This window comes from Ornithodoros turicata, chromosome 6 (assembly GCF_037126465.1).
Source record: "Ornithodoros turicata isolate Travis chromosome 6, ASM3712646v1, whole genome shotgun sequence".
NCBI classification, from domain to species: Eukaryota; Metazoa; Arthropoda; class Arachnida; order Ixodida; family Argasidae; genus Ornithodoros; species Ornithodoros turicata.
The window spans coordinates 5856552-5873643 of record NC_088206.1 but is presented as its reverse complement, the minus strand read 5'-3'; the positions used below and the strand labels follow the sequence as shown (position 1 = coordinate 5873643).

The window sequence follows — 17092 nt, the reverse complement described above, 5'->3', positions numbered from 1 at the left end:
CCCCTCCGTTAATATGACAATTCCGCATTATGACCAAAATATTCGGGAACGACCATGGTCATAATAACGAGGGTTCACTGTATTGAATTTTTGCAGAGTGCTTAAAAAACTGTGTGGATGAATTTTAGTGGGATATCCTTCCCTCCCTTTTATAGGCTGACATGTTCCAGTACTATGACCAGTAACCTCAGTAGTCAGCCTTGTTATTAACAAAATACGTACTTTGTTTTTTTCTCATGCAAACTTGTTTGGACACATGTGGCCATTAGTGGAAAGTTACGGAGTACACAATATAATATTGACATTTCTCCTTCCTATTGCTTACGCTGACAGTCGGCAAAGGTAACAAGTTCCCTCTTGCTACTAGATGCTACTAGATGCTAGTCACTTGAATCTGTGCCGTACGCTTCTTGTCTCCACAACTGTGTTATAAGAAAATTTATTAACATCGCCGATTGGCTGGTTGCGCTGCCAGGACTGCCTGTACTCCAATGCAATACACGCTTAATGTAATTACGCTTACTTTAATTAATTAATATTATTAATTATAACTTAATTAAGTACTTTAATTAATTAATTAATTAATTTCGCTTACTTTAATGTAATCACGCTTAATGTAATAGGTACACAGCTGTGTTGCTCAAGAGTGTGACGGCAGAGGATTTTCCCAAGATGGACTGAGATATATTTGAACACTCGATTGGTTTCTTGCTTAAGATACCCACTAAGTCTCCTACACCCTTTAAAAAAATGCCTCCAAATTCTTGTAGTATTTATGCGTTAACTTTCAACTCGGTAGACGGTTCGTCTTATACTTCGTAACCGTCTTGGATTTTCTTGTATGTAACGGTCCAGACCTAATCTTGTGTGTTTTTTGCTTGGTGTGCTTGGCTTAGTTAGTTGATAGTTTAGTACTTGTCTTACACTGTCTACTAACAATGCATCGTAGTGATGTCTAGTTTAGGTCGTAGACAAAACCCTTGCTTGCTTTTGAAGTAGACGTAGAAATTATCAATCCTGTCATTCCCCCTTTTTTGTTGTTTTAAATATGGGACAAGAACAGCCATATTTAATGCTACACAGACAAAAATATTTTTAGAGAATGCACACAACAGACATTCGTCTCAGGTTTTACGGAAAATGATGCTGTGCAAACATTTAATCTCTTCACAAAACAATGTGAAACGATCTAAAGTGCAATGAAGTTGTATGTTATGGGTTATGGTAGGGGCAGCATAGGATGGAGATTGTGCTGGTTACATTTCTTCTTACAAAGCTGATGATTGCAAGGATGCCTCATGTCCGTTGTTGCGTGCGCGGGTGAAATGATTACGGAAAGTAATGAAGCACTAGCACTATTCGAAATGGCTATAGCAGCTCTCTCTCTCTCTCTCTGCGGAAGTAAATGTTTTATTGTTTTTTTGTTTTTGTTTTTTTTTATGTATGAGCTGTAGACTTCTGTTAATTCAACTCCAACCAGGCCAGCTTTTCACCCAAATGAAACTAATCACGTTACAAAAGTGACCCGAAAATTGGGAAAGCTCTTCCAGGGTCTGAAACAGAACGCAGTGGATTCTAGACCGCGTGCAGGGCCAAACATCTTTTTCGCAGGTTTAGCTGCAACCACAGTTCTTGCACGTGAGTTACTGTTATGCAATGAACAATATTCCCCAGTCAAAAACAAAAACTTACATAAGGAGCTTTCACTGCTTCTTCAAGCGGAAGCAGCAGCAAGGACATCGTGACAGACCAAGATGACCTGGAGATGGACAGTTTTCTGCCATTCCTTTTAATCTGATCTGTGGGTAATTCTGCCCTCTCTCGTCGGTGCCGTAATAATAGCAATAAATACTAAGAATAAATACCAAGAATAAATACCAAGAATAAATACCAAGAATAAATACCAAGAACAAATACCAAGAATAAATACCAAGAATAAATACCAAGAATAAATACTAAGAATATATACTAAGAATAAATACTAACAATAAGAATAATAATAATAATATTAATTTTTTATTCCTTGTCAATCAAATCAAAATACAAAGCAGGCGTAACGGCCGAGTTAACAGAAGTCTACTGTGTAAATACGCATATGGAAACTAATCCCACGAAAATTTTAACTCAAATGATGATTGCGTGAGCTTTCAGATTAAAAACTCGGGCTTTCGAAATGTCACTCGATCTCTGTGAAATGAGCACCGTAGGAGGTGCTGATCAAACAGATGCAGATATAACCGAGTCGATTTCAACACGGCAACAGAACTCCGCTTCGAAAAAGCCGCAGTAAGCAGATCCTTGCAAACAGGGGCTTTGTAATCGTTGAGCAGCGTGTGACGCTTTACATTTCACAGTTGAGACAGCCTTGTCTGTACATTTTTCTTTGTTTCTTATCCCCCCTGTTGTTGACACCCTTTCCTCCACCGCCAACAAACTTGCAGTCGTCGAAGATCTTCGGTCCTGAGGCAGGTAGAATCTGAGCATCTTCCCAAAGTGGGTGCATGATACACACAACATCACCCTTCCAACCACATAGTATTGCATCTCACGTACACTTATCAGTATTGTATATGCACATGAGACATGCGGAGGACGCGTCTTTTGGCATCCGAGCTTGCTTTCTGAATATATAGTCAATTTGATCTGCAGTGGTGGTGGTGTGGAACCCAAGTAAGCATGCGACTCATATATATGTACCTTCTTCTAATGCGTGCAAAGGACTAAATTACTTGTATATATCGACGAGGGATGTTCTCGTTGTAAGATAAGCTTATAAATAATTACTTATCGATATAGCAGAGGGCATATGTAAGCATATTATAAGCATTTACGTATTTTGAACGTTCGTATGAGGCTTTTGTAGCAGCGCTCTTGAACCAGTGGCCGTGTAATACGTTATGTCATTCCTGCAAATATCTGTTTTCTAATTTGCTCTAACTTTTTAATTGTATCATGATCTAAATTAACTGCTTCTCAAAATTTGGCTGCCAATGTTTTTGTTCAATTCAGATTCTATTCTGTCTGTATTCAGCTATAAACCAGACGTACATTGAAATTGGGATGAATTATACGCTGCCCTGAAGCAACCTTTTAACTTGCACACTTTGCTTACTTTCGTTGTCTTCTTCATGTACCGAGAGTACTCCACTCAGTCGGAAATAAAAAGGGGGTTCAAAACGGTGTACCTATTTCAGAAGCTAGCAGAGATGCTAAGATACATGTAGAGTCCTGACAACTGGAGTGTGGTAAATATGACCCCTGTCTCCTGTGTTCCCAAGCCTCTGCTTGTAAGTGGATAGCACCCCTCCCATACCAGGATAAGTTGAAACAGGTTCTTGACATTGCTGTTGCATGCATACGTGTTGCAAGCAGCACTTTGAGGAATGAAACCATAAGAGAACTGAAGCTATATTCAATATACCTAGTATGAACCTGTGTGTTCCCCATGTGATATACTGCCATGATGGTACACATAAATAACTTCCTCCTCACTTGGGAATCAATAATTTACCGATATTTTATCCACAAAGTCCATCGTGACATTTTAACTCAGTGACACTAAAGCTCTCCGTCAATACAGTAGAATCTCGATGATATGAATCTCACAGGGTAGTGGAAACTCTGAAATTCGTATAATCCGAGATCGTATCATCCAGATTCTACTGTAATATTTTGTCTGACGCTTCAGAAAAAAAAAAGAAAGTAAAAGCTGAGAAAACATCCACATTCCGCGACTGCATCTAGTGTCTCATGTGTCCGCACAAAACCCCACCAGCAACATAGCAAGCACATGCGTTCACACAAAACTTCACACGCAACAGCTCTATTTTACACATCCTCACACTTCTCACACGTTTTGAAATGCGGAGCTCTTCACACGCCATTTTTACATCGCCTAAGAAACAACAACAACAAGTCTTCCTGCATCCGAGTGCCACTACTGTTTTGTATTGATGCATATGTGAAGAGCTTGCTTTTTGCTGCTGTTATATGTACTGCCTTGCTTACGTGGTCCTCATTCCACCTCCTGTGCTTTTTAATTTTTCTCCTGCGGAGAAACAGTGCCCCGAATGCTGACTCTGCGTGCGATTGTGTGGTCAAGTATCTGCAAGCGCCCCTGTGGATTGTTGCTTATGATGCCATCCTCTTTGCATGTTCAAGCATGTATGCCATTTTGATTTGTTTCATTTCCCACTTTTTAGTTTGGCAGCCCTGCCTTGGCGACAAATAATGACTTAATACTTCGCTGTTCTAAGTTAGTGATAAAAATTTTTAAAAAATAATTTGAATTTGAACCAGAAGGAGTGGTTATGGATAGAGCCTGAAGTTTTAGGGTTTTACCCGATTCTTCCCCGAATTTGCATCCCGAATTGAAGGTTGCCTCTTTAGGGTGAAACCCGATTTTTACCCGGCAAATTGCCCTCTCTGGGATGTCTAGGAATGCACCAACTTACTTGTTTGGCAGAAAAATGCAGTTACATCACCATTTGTACCAAACCGCTACAGTTAGTTTGAATAACTGAGCCCGATTTCTCCCCGATTTTAATGTAATGGAAGTTTTTTCACCTGAATTCGCACAAATTTAGTGCACATGTTTATTTACCCGATTTTTACCCCCCGAATTTAGAAAAAAATATTTCCCAAAAACTTCAGGCTCTAGTTATGGACAATATTTTTATGAGTAATGGCACGATATAGCTGTCTTCGATTTATCAAAAAGTGTTCAGGGCAGCATAAACGAGTGCAAACAAAGTGTGCGACAGGTGCTGCCCTCAATCAAGCTACACTAGACCTCAATCAAATAGAAAAGTGTAAGCTATAGATAGGTTGTCGCAGATTTCTTCTCCGTGTCGTAAGTTTTGAGTGACTGTTGTCTTATTAATTCACTCGAGGAGCAAGAACTGCCCCCTCTCGACAGAACTGACTGATCAATGATAACATACTGCCGGCAAGCACAATATTCCAGAGCAACCTTATTTACGTCGTCTGGGCATGGGGCACGGAATATTGCATGGATGTAGGAGGAGGTGCAGCATTTTCTTGAACTTGTGCTGCTCTCTGGTGACACTTTTTCCAGTTGAATGGTCAAGTGTAGTGCAAGGGTTGCACCTCCGCAGAATAGAATGCGGGATCTTGCACTGTTTGCACTAGTTCACAAGGTGCAGCCCAATTGAAGACAGCTATGTGTTGGCAGGTTACAAAGATCATTTTGTGATGTACGTAGGAAAGCTCACAAATTTTACCGCTCATTGTGGTGTGTTATTTGGTCGCAATAGGACTAGCATGCATTAGTTGCAAATTCTTCTACCAATCATTCAGGGCAACATTGTGTCAGGGTACCAGTTTTCTCAAATTAAGTCATCATTTGTCTATTTAGTTGGTGCAGTTATGTACTGCTCAGCAGCTTAGCATGTCAGTTGCATCAGACGAGCATGAATGCATTGATGGTATTCTTTTTTGCATTGAGGCAACAGAATTGTTAATAACTACTTGCTAATCAATTATAGTAGGTTGGTAGTTTTTGCAAAAGTGACAAAAGGCATTTTTGTGCGCTGAACAACGTTTCACGTTTGCACATGCAGTAGGATGCAGTGGATTTTTACTATTTTACAGATTTTTTGCATACATTTGTGCAGTTGCCTTAGCTCTTCTTAGCATCCTGTGCAGCATGTTAAGTAGTCAAAAATAGATAGCGAATAGTAATCGAAAATGATCGTAAAGGTTTTTGCAGAGCTGCAAGACTGTGGCACAGTGTGCATTTCTGCTTGTGTACTGCATATTCTATCAAAGTTCCAATAGAGAGCAGTATTGAGCTTCTAGGCTTGTGGCTGTGAGAGTAGTTCAGCGGCAGTATTCGCTGCGAGTCAAAGCGTCGAACCGGAACCGAAAACCGGAACTAGCCATAACTTTTCACTGGAGCTGAACCGGGACTGAACCGTAATTACTAGCGCCATCTTGGAGCTGAACCGTAACCGAACCAATATAAAAACTTCGGTTAACTGTTCGGGATCTCGGTTCGGGATCTCGGTTCGGGATCTCGGTTCGGGATCTCGGTTCGGGATCTCGGTTCGGGATCTCGGTTCGGGATCTCGGTTCGGGATCTCGGTTCGGGATCTCGGTTCGGGATCTCGGTTCGGGATCTCGGTTCGGGATCTCGGTTCGGGCCCCCTGTTGGTCGAAAAACAGAAATAAATGCATAAAAAAAGTAAGAGAGATCTTGTATTATTTTTAATGGCTACCTATAATTTTGTTGCATATTAGAGCTTGGAACCGGTTCCGAACCGGTTTACAGCCTCTGAACCGGTCAATCAAACCAATATATGTGAACTTCGGAGCTGAACTGGAACGGAACCTTTATGACCGAACCAGAACCCGAAACAAACCGAAAAACGTTTCGGTTCAACGCTCTGCTGCGAGTACAGTATACAGGGTTTTATAAGTACAGATAATCTAGTACAAGCTGACATAATGACGGGCAGACTGCAAGGAGTAAAATAGTGTTGGAGGGCTCTTGTGAGTGAGATTACACATCCTTTAACTTGATAACCCTCGTATTTTCTTCCTTATGATACATTTTGATTCGTTGCTTCTGACCCATATGTCGTCAGCAAAATTACTCGGACAGCTATATTACCGTCACTAAGGCTCATCACGAGGCCCCACCTAATCAATGTTTGAGAAAGTTAAACGAAGCATAGTGCTTTTGGTGGCAGTGCACTTTTGGTGGCAGTGCACTTTTGGTGCCAGCGCGTGAAATATTGGCATTTGTTTTACCGTGTTATGGCTTAGCCTTGTGGTATTTTTGCGTTTTTCTTCAGTTTCATTTGGGGTACTTTTGAGTGCCGACCACGTCAGTACCTAAATTTGCAGTGGTAGCGCTTCGTCCAGGCTAATTCTCATTGTCCTTTACGTTATTGTTGATTATGCACAAGCAGGTTTTACTTTGAATACCCTTGTGACTGCCCATCACTACTAGTTTTCAGTATCACTTATCTACAAATTATTTGAACTGTAGTACCTCCTGCAACATCGCAGAATTTTTTGTGCCAAATTGTACCCGGACACCATTTGGTACATTACCGCAATGCTAAACAGAGTACGAACCAAGTCCGTATCTACACTTATAATCGGACCAAAATCTGGAAAGTACGGCAAAGCTTGTCGAAAGGATATTATATACGTTTGTGTCCTGAAGCATGGCCTGCAGGCTTTGCGGCATTATGAAAGGCAACTGCATGATATGCACTGTTATTGTTATTGTTGTTGTTGTTGTGGCCGTTCCAAGCATAAACAATACACTCGTCTTTTTCTGGGTCTCAGGAGCCAGGCCTCCCTTTCCAAGGAGGGCCTGTCGGAAGACACTGAGACGACCCTGTCGAAACTGGATATCGTCCTGTCCTTCACGCTCGAGGTACGTGTAGCCGAGCCAGTTTGAAAATCCGATCAGTCACTGTATATACAGTCAACCCTCGATTTATGAACCTTCGATTTATGAATTACCTCGTTTTATGAACATGCATTTATTTTATTTTTACATGCATTTTTCCCTCGTTTTATGAACCTCGATATTCGAATAATTAATGGGATTTCTGGGAACCAACTAGGAGTTGCCCAGCGTTTTTGCCCTCAATTTATGAACGGATCGTTCCCAGGCCAACGAAAACCTTCAAAGGGATTATTCGTGGTCTTATGAATGACGCCTGAACAGACAAAACGTTTTCCAGGTATTGCACCCTCGGTTCTTAACCCCTCGAAATCCGAACAGCAAACGGGTTTTTGCAGAAGTGTTCCTGACCTCAATTCATGAATAAGGTGTCCGCTGTCACCCGAAGATTAATAAAAACCCCAGAGGAAATCTGAGACCAGAATAGCGCGAATGTGCTGACATCTCCTCTTTCCAAGATTGACACAGCGGAAGGCATCGTCCAAAGCAAAATTAAACTATTTAGTATTGCATAATAAACAGAGTGTGAATGTGCCAACATCTGTGCTTTGTGATATTGGTACAGCAGAAGGCATGGTCGAAAGCAAAATTACACAATATATTGCATTATAAACACAATACCAACTGGGAAATACTGTTCCATTTGCTCGATAGTACTCACTTAAAGGAATTTTCGATTTATGAATCCCTCGATTTATGAACGATTTTTCGGGGAACCGAGGGTGTTCATAAATCGAGGGTCGACTGTATAAACTCCTCAACTGAACTGAAGGGCTTGTAGCCCAATCAATCAATCAATCACAATCAGTTGTGTAGGGGCTTCATGATGTTTTCAAGTTTGCGTACGGGACGAACTCCTTTCGGTGAGCTTATGATGAAACTCTTGAGGCAGACTCACTTCTTAAGAAAGTCTATGGGGATGTAGAGCTACATACATTACCATCCATACATAAAAGTTTTTTTTTTATGAGCGCTCAAAAACCGAATTTTTTCAAATGTCACGTGTTGTAGGCGCCTCCATACGTGACAGCAACCTGGCCTAGACCCCTCAATTTGATACCAAATTATAGAGCTCAGTCTCCGCTACATGGAGTTGCCTTTCTCGTTTCACTGGCATGTGCACAAGTGCCGACAGAGCCGGAAGAATATGAGCAATTTTCGTCGTCGCCACCAAATTTACGTATTTTTAGCTGCAAAATAACAAAACCCGCCCCAGAACCGAACCCAAGCACTAGAAGCCAACATAGCTGACAGTGCGTGGAAAAAAATTCAAAGCCGTGAACGCGTTTGTTGGACAGATAATGAACGCCAAAATTGCTATGCGTGAAAGCGCGCCAGACCTGCCATATTCTTCCGGATTTTTTTTCTCGGGAACTACGGAGACTAGAGAAAAAATACTTGCTGTCCCATTCTCAGTCAGGCTACAACATATATTTTTTCAATAAAAATCACTCATGGTGCCCGGACCACCTTGCCCGAGTTGAGATGGAATCACCGACTTGCATATGTGCGGATTTTTTTGCGTCAGATTTTTTTTTTTTTTACCACTCTCCTGCTAAGGAGGTATGCAGACAAAGCTTAACTAAACCAACCTCTTTGCAAAAATTGCAGGGTGGCAGTTGAGCAGCGGTAAAGTGCCATAGTACACACAGTGTTTGTTGTTCAGGTGGTTGTTATGGAAGTAAAAGGGCTGAAATCTGTGGCTCCCAACCGCATTGTCTACTGCACAATGGAAGTGGAGGGTGGTGAGAAGCTACAGACTGATCACGCCGAGGCTTCAAAACCCATGTGAGCTCAACTTTAGTCATCACTTTCCACCCAGTCATCCGTAAGGCAGTCCAGTCGGAATTTTGTTGTGACTTGCAAAACGCTGTCGCTGATGACTTTTTCGTCTACAGGTGGGACACTCAAGGGGACTTTACCACCTCGCATCCCTTACCCATCGTAAAGGTGAAATTATACACAGAGAGCCCGGGGCTGCTCAGCCTAGATGACAAAGAACTGGGCAAGGTAATTAAGGAACACCTCGAGTCCGCTTTGTTACAGTGAATACGAGTGCGCATTAGAGCAATGCTTTTTTTGTCTAATCTAATGTGTTACCTACATCCTGCAGTCTGTAACTTCTTACTTTTCTCGTTCTTTCTGTTTGTCTTCCAAAATTTTTTTTTTCAGCAAAATTGTAAGTGTATGGAACAGCTTTGCAAAATGTGAGACTGTTGAAAACTTTGCACTCTATAGGAGTGAACATTCTCAAGAATATACTACGAGTTACCGTTGAATGGAGAACATTGCTGGTGGTACCTGCGATCAAATTGGCACCAGTCATTCAGCGAACTAATACATTCAGCAGCTTCTGCATTTGATAGAGCCGTTTATAGCACTGCTCGGTCATAGGGTCCTGCGCGTTAGGGTTAAATCTGGTAAAACCCGTTTTTACCCCCCCCCCCTTCCCCGACTTGTATCATTGTCACTTAGGGTAAAACCCGAAAAACCTCAAAAACTACAAAGTGGCAGTTCAGCTAGCGATACAGGCACTTCAGAATGCTATGCACTGCATATTCAACACGGCTGTTCTGCATCTTGTGTTCATTAAAAATACGAAAAGCACTCTTTTTTTATTTTCCACCCACTGTCGCCTGATTGTATCCTGTTTTACTTCTCGTAAAGTAAAAGCTGAATCCCCTCCCAATTTTCAAAGAACATAAAACCCGAAAACACATGGCCCTTTTCATACCGTATTGATAGTGGATAGTACTGTTGTTGCAACTTTAACAAGTATCATATGAAAACAGTATACATATTGTGCTACGTAGTATTAGCACTATGACACTAACACTGGTTGTGCCCTGCCAAAAGCATCAGTAGCTCTTTGCATTAAATATCACTCATAATGCCATCAAACGGGAAGCTGTTATAGTTGTACTGGATGCTGATGTAGCTATAGTTGTGCAGACAACAGTACTGTCAAGGTGCAATTCCACGGCACTATTCCCAATACTAATCAAGACTGATGGCAATCAATACTGCAAATACAGTCGCCGTCCGATTTTTCGGACCCAGCGGGGATCGTGCAAAAGTCCGAATAATCGAGCAGTCCGAAAAAACGAATTTCGCTTCAAAATAAACTTTACTAAGCCCTAGTAGGCTGGAAAATTTGTCGATGCTTTCCTAACGCGCTTCCAGCTCTGCCTGATGACATCAGCTTCTCTTTCCCGAAGCGACGTTTCGTCAATGTACACTGTCTGAGGCACCGCCGTCATCAAGTCCGCAAGTCGGCTTCACCTAACGCATGCGTACTGTAGGTGAAGCTCGCTTTACAGCACTGTCGCGAGACTCGCGGGCGGACATCATGTGCTCGGCTGTTGGCCAAAAACGAAGACGCAAAAGCGTTACGACCACAGTGGTTACGACAAGCCAACTGCTCAGAGGAATGGAAAATGAACAATCAACACTGCCTATTTTTTTGGCTCAATATTTTAGTTGGTTGATTTCTTTTGATACGAATTTCGGATGATACCAGTATTTTCCGTCACCCCAAGAGAGAAATTCGCTGGTTGGGCAAACAGAGTCCGAAATATCGAGCGACACAGCTGCACAGCGTCCGAAATTTTTGGGCATTCTTATACACGACCTCTATGGGACCCGAGGCCGTTCTGCGAACGAGTCCGAATAATCGAGCGTGTCCGAAAAATCGGGGTCCGAAAAATCGATCGGCAACTGTAGTTTCCTGTACATTAGATACACACAAAGAATACATAGTGGGCCTGGTAATCCCTGTATACTACTATAATTTCAATTGTCACTTTGGTTCCTGACCAGGTGATAATAAGGCCCACACCTCTGAGCAGCAAAGCTCCCGAATGGTACCGCATGACGGTGCCAAAAAACGCCCCCGACCAAGACCTGCGCATCAAGATCGTCGTCCGCATGGATAAGCCACAAAACATGAAACACTGCGGGTAAGTACGCGGCACACTCCAGCACTTTTTCTTTTCAGTGTTGAAAGTGGCAGTCCGTGCCTTACGATTCCGTAAAAATTGCAGTTACCTCTACGCTCAAGGAAAACAGGTGTGGAAAAAATGGAAGAAGCGGTACTTTGTCCTGGTGCAGGTAAGAGATGTGGTGTTCGGTTTGTTTTAAGGGCCAGTTAAGGTCCCCTCCGTAGATTTTTTTTGTTTTGCGGCTACGGCGTATTGTGCAACAAGTAACACACACTTCGTGCGAGAACGGCGTCGTAGTTGACCTATAGCGAGAGAGAGAGAGAGAGAGAGGTACTTGATCTGCATACCCTCTAGAAATCCTTCCTCCTTCTCCTTCAGAGAGCCTGTAAGAGAGTGAGTGAGTGATACTGACATCACTTTGTGATGTAGAGAGCCTGCCTCGAGAGCGGTGCCATGCCGTGTACAGCAAAGACATTGTGCGTTGTGGCTACTGATAGATAGAGCCTGAAGTTTTCGGGAAATATTCTTTTCTAAATACAGGAGGTAAAAATCGGGGGAATAAAAATGTGCTCTAAATTCATGTGAATTCGGGTCGAAAAGCTTCCAATATATTAAATTTAGGGAGAAATCGGGCTCTATTACTCTAACAAACTGCACTGGTTTGTTACAAACAGTGATGTAATTTGTGTTTCCTGCTATACAAGCTAGTGTGCATTGCTACAGACAATTCAGTGAGGGCAATTTGCTGGGTAAAAATCTGGTTTCACCCTAAAGAGGCAACCTTTAATTCGGGGTGCAAATTCGGGGACAAATCAGGTTAAACCCTAAAACTTCAGGCTCTACTGATAGACTGCTTGATGAATGAAGCAGGTTTTTTTGTGCAGCGCTAAATGTCATTTGACAACTCCTTTAAGGTGTTTGTGTCAGAGTCTGATGGGTGGGTTTCTGTGTTTCCCAGGTTTCCCAGTACACTTTTGCAATGTGCAGCTTCCGAGAAAAGACCTCAGTACCCACAGAACTGCTCCAGCTAGATGGTTATACCGTAGACTACACAGAGGCCATGCCAGGTGCCTTTCCAACGCACATTTCCGCATAGCGTGTGCGGATGAGTTGTGAAAACTGTTGTTTTTTTTGTCAACAACAGAGGCAGAAGGCGGCCGGTTCTTCTTCAATGCTGTGAAGGAGGGGGACAGTGTGGCCTTTGCAAGCGACGACGAGAATGAATGCCACCTGTGGGTGATGGCCATGTACCGAGCAACGGGACAGTCCCACAAACCCACCCCCCTTGTTCAACCTCTGGCCAGCAAAAACTCTACCATCTCTCGTATGCAAGGAGGTAACAGTGACACTATTGGTCCCTGGAGAACTGGCTAGTCTGCCGTCCGGCCGCCGCAGGTGGCGCTGTGGACAGTCTGAGTGCCGTTGTTATGGGTATCGTCTGCTCCTGACGTCTGCAAGAGTGTGGTGGCGCTGGAGGCAGTCAGCGTGCGACTGCTTCGAGTGCTCCTACACTCTGCCGTTCCGGAGCAGTCGCTGCTGCTGGCCACACACGGTGGACTAGCCAGTTTTCTAGCGACCATAGTAGCACCACCACCTTTTATTTATTTATTTATTTTTTCCCGTTTTGGTGCTTCATAATTAGGGCCTGGCTTTTTCGGGTTTTATTTTTGGCCAAATTCGGGGGGTAAATATCGGGTGATATTTTTCATTTGAAAATTCGGGTGTATTCGGGATAAATCCCGTTACGGCATATTCTGTCGTCAGGAATTCGGGCGATTTTTTTTTGTTTAATAAAAATTTGTCTTAACATGGAACTAATGTTTAGCAATGTTATCAAACTTTATTTTAATGCACGCTTATGAGTGTGCCACGCGACCTGGATGTCTTCGGGTAGATTCGGGTTAAACCCGAATTTTACAGATTTCGTTCGGGGGGTAAATATCGGGTGGATACGGGTTTAACCCTAAAAAGTTAGGCCCTATTCATAATTAGGGCCTGGCTTTTTAAGGTTATACCCAATTACGCCCGATATTTACCCCCTAATTCAAATCAGCCAAAACGGGGCTTAACCCGATATTTCCCCCCAAACTGATCAGGACCAGGGGTATCTGAAGCCGAAGAATGTATGGACTAGATGTATCAATACTCTGTGTCTACTGGTGTGTCCTGTGTATCATGCGGAGGAAACCGAAGATTTATTCCTGGTTCGATCCGATCCGACCTGAATTGGGTTGAATCAGGTTCAGTTCAGCCCGACTACACCCAAATTATTGAAGCTTAATATAGCCCGATATTTACCCCCTCTGATGTTGCTGAAAAATACAACCCAAAAAAAGTCTGGCCCTATTCATAGTGGCCCGATTTATTCACGTAGCATTTTGTGTGGCATATATGCTAGCAATAAAGAATGGTCAAAGAACTGCGCAAGTGCAGATAGACCGTTCAGTGCAACAGATATTGCATCTTTCTTGCACTTGATAAAAACTATGTCTAAGTCCTCGTCCATTTTAAGAGGGAGAGTTATTGTTGCTTCAATGCTGCATGTGAAATCCTCTAATGGCTCCCTGCTTTGTACACCTAGTGCCCTATGTTTTCGGGTTTTATGTTGTTTTTATTTAAAAAATTGAAAAATTAAGAATTTAATTTAATTTTTAAAAATTAATTTAAAGAAATTTTTGGTAAAAATTTGATTTAATTTCAGGAGCAATGAAACAGGATAAAATCAGGTGACATTGGGTGGGAAAGCAGATTATCGGGTCGAAAACAAAAAAGGCGTTTCTCACATTTAATTTTTTTTGGGGGGGAGGGGGTTACCATAAGTGACAGTGGTGCAAACCGGGTAAAAACGGGTTTTACCCTAAAAAAATTTAAAAAATTAAAACACAGGGCCCTATGTATAGTACCTTCTCTTGAACAGTGACGACTAACCCTTGCCCAGTGCTACTAACAGCTTCTGGCATGTTCTCTCCTCCTCACCTACTAACCGCCCACAGACACAGAACGAGCACGGAAACATGGCATGGACGAGTTCATCTCCGCTGACCCAAATCGTTTCGACCACCACGGCTTGTTCCGCATGTTGCAGACACTTTCGCTTGATTATCGTCTCAACGACCCTTACTGTTCTCTGGTGCGTCAACATAACACCTATGGTTTCTATTCTACCACTATACAAGCATGTCCTGTTGGCTATAAGGAACAGACACACACTTCGCCTTCCGCGCTTATGGAACATATCAGCAGCGTACTTTTAACACCTTGTGTAATTCTTTTTTAAGATGCATGCCTTGCTGTAATGTGTTGAAATTTGAAAATTACTGATCCCTTTCAATTTGACTTACATTTTACAGGATTGAACTTGCATTTGTAACATGGCATAACCCACACGAGAGAATAACGTCCACAAAAATTTCATTCTGATTTCATTTTTCAAATTTCGTTTTAATTTTTTCATGAAATTAAAATATTTGCGCTTTACTCTCAAAGGATCATCAGTAGAGCCTGAAGTTTTCGGGAAATATTTTCTTCTAAATTTGAGGGGGGGGGGGATAAAAATCGGGTAAATAAACATGTGCAAATTCGGGTGGGAAAACATCCAGTACGCTAAATTCGGGGAGCAGTCAGGCTCAGTTGCTCATGCTAACTGTACTGGCTTAGTACAAACGGTGATGTAACTACGTTTGCTGCCAAACAAGTTAGTGTGCATTCCTACCGATGTCTCCGTGAGGGCAATTTGCCGGGTAAACATCGGGTTTCACCCTAAAGGGCAACCTCCAATTCGGGATGCAAACTGGGGGGAAGAATCACGTAAAACCCTAAAACGTCGGGCTCTAATCATCAGCTATACTGTTCGAAGTACATTGTGCTCCTGTGCTTGTATGCCCAAGCACAAAATTGCATTTTTTTATGTATAGTATTTGTTACCTTGCACAAACTGCATACGGACTTGTAAGCAACATATATTCCTTGAGCGTGAGGAGAACAGAAAAGCATACATGAAGGGCAAATTACATACATGAGCGAATTAATTAAAAAATCAGTCCTGAAGGGATGATGTACAAGGACATGCATACAGGAGTGTTCACGTCCAAAATGCTGTCTGTCCTATGTAAAATTGAAAACTTAATTTAGTCTTTTTTTTTTTTTTCCTTCTTTTTTTTTTTGGAGGAACTGACGATGTTTGCTTTCAGGGTTGGTTCAGCCCAGGACAGTTGTTTGTGCTGGATGAATACACGGCGCGCTACTGCGTGCGCTCCTGTTTTCGTCACCTGTGCTACCTCAATGACCTGCTGGACAGGGCCGAGAAAGGCGTCATGATTGACCCCACGCTCATCCACTACAGCTTTGCCTTCTGCTCATCACACGTGCATGGAAACAGGTATGTCCCTTTCCTGCCCCTATAGTCTGCTGCCATGCTCAGAAAACCTGACCGTCTGCAAACCATTACCTCCAGATCCACTGTAACAATTCAGACAATGCAAAAAGGGCTGAACCACGTTGGCGTTTACTTCAACCGTAATTAGAGCCCTGTGTTTTAGGGTTAAACCTGTTAAACTAGCCTAAAGCTAAACTAGCTAGTTTGAACTAGCGTCCAGACTCCCAAAAGTACAACTTGCTGCAACGTTAACTTTAACACGGCAATGGCTGGCGGAGCAGTTGGAGAGACCAGCCTACGGCGCTAAGTAGAACTAAGGCAGAGAGCATTGTGGGCTATCCCAATCGTGCTTGTTTGTCGAGAAGCCTCCTCCTCCTCCTCCTCCTCACATGAGTGGGATAGCTCACAACCCTCTCCCCATAGTTCTACTTAGCGCCGATAAGGTGGCTCTCCAACTGTTCCGCCAGCCGTTGCCGGATCAAAGTTAACTTTGCAGCAAGCTGTTCCAACACCGATAGCCATGGCGCGTGCTTGCCCGCTTGTGCTCGCTGCTGCCGTGGCGCCACCTATCGGTACGGCTCGGAAGTTTTTTGAGCAGTCTCGCCTAGGATTCCAATTGCCAATCCAATCCAAGCGCACAATGGTGGTTTCGAAGTTGCAACCATAGTGCCGAAAAGAGTCGTGTTGCCTCTTTGTCTGGAAAATCGGGCTTTCGAATTTCAATCTGGTCCGAGTCCGAAAAGTCAGAGTCCGAAAAGTCAGAGTCCGAAAAGTCAGAGTCCGAAAAGTCAGAGTCCGAAAAGTCAGAGTCCGAAAAGTCAGAGTCCGAAAAATCAGTCTGCTACAGCATTCAGGATGTAGATAGAGATGTAGAATAGTACATGTAGTATACAGCATAGAAAGTTTTGTGTGGGTATTCTTTCCTTTTGAGAGGCTGACTTGATGGTACGGGCTATACGTGAGCAAATACGGTACTATTGGAATTATTGTCAATAGAGGTTTTATCAACCCCTTCTGTTTGGATAATCGTGGTCCATTACAGTTTTCTATCCCTATCCGTAAAAAAAATAAATGACATCCCTTTGGGGACAAATTTCAACTCAAGTGTAATTCAGTTGAAGTTTGTAAAACTTGATGTTGGTGGTGGAAACTGAAAAATCTGTTTTGATTGAATTTACTCTGTATGAGAATGCTGCACACAAAATACGGCACATGAATGTAGAGATGATCAACAAAGTACGGACACAATTAATCTTGATCTTCTTACACTGTACAAGCATGACACAGAAAAAAAAAAAGTCGAAGTAGTGCCATATGTATGTAGCCACTCCA

General features: G+C 42.6%; 2 protein-coding genes across 4 annotated transcripts in view; one reads left to right on the top strand and one right to left on the bottom strand.

Moving 5' to 3' along the window:
• Window positions 1–17092, bottom strand: part of LOC135398939 (tRNA (guanine(6)-N2)-methyltransferase THUMP3-like) — a 283535-nt gene that overhangs the window by 30229 nt on the left and 236214 nt on the right. The window lies entirely within an intron of this gene.
• The window catches only part of LOC135398938 (calcium-dependent secretion activator-like), a 58551-nt gene that overhangs the window by 6337 nt on the left and 35122 nt on the right, over window positions 1–17092 (top strand). For 2 of the 3 annotated variants that reach the window (XM_064630510.1, XM_064630512.1), the window contains exons 5-14: window positions 4063–4164; window positions 7321–7411; window positions 9111–9232; window positions 9343–9454; window positions 11264–11403; window positions 11488–11554; window positions 12344–12452; window positions 12530–12721; window positions 14379–14515; window positions 15576–15763. In XM_064630510.1, coding sequence (XP_064486580.1) covers window positions 4063–4164; window positions 7321–7411; window positions 9111–9232; window positions 9343–9454; window positions 11264–11403; window positions 11488–11554; window positions 12344–12452; window positions 12530–12721; window positions 14379–14515; window positions 15576–15763 — 1260 coding nt within the window. The remainder of the gene's footprint in view (window positions 1–4062; window positions 4165–7320; window positions 7412–9110; window positions 9233–9342; window positions 9455–11263; window positions 11404–11487; window positions 11555–12343; window positions 12453–12529; window positions 12722–14378; window positions 14516–15575; window positions 15764–17092) is intronic. The other variant, XM_064630511.1, reaches the window with a different exon arrangement.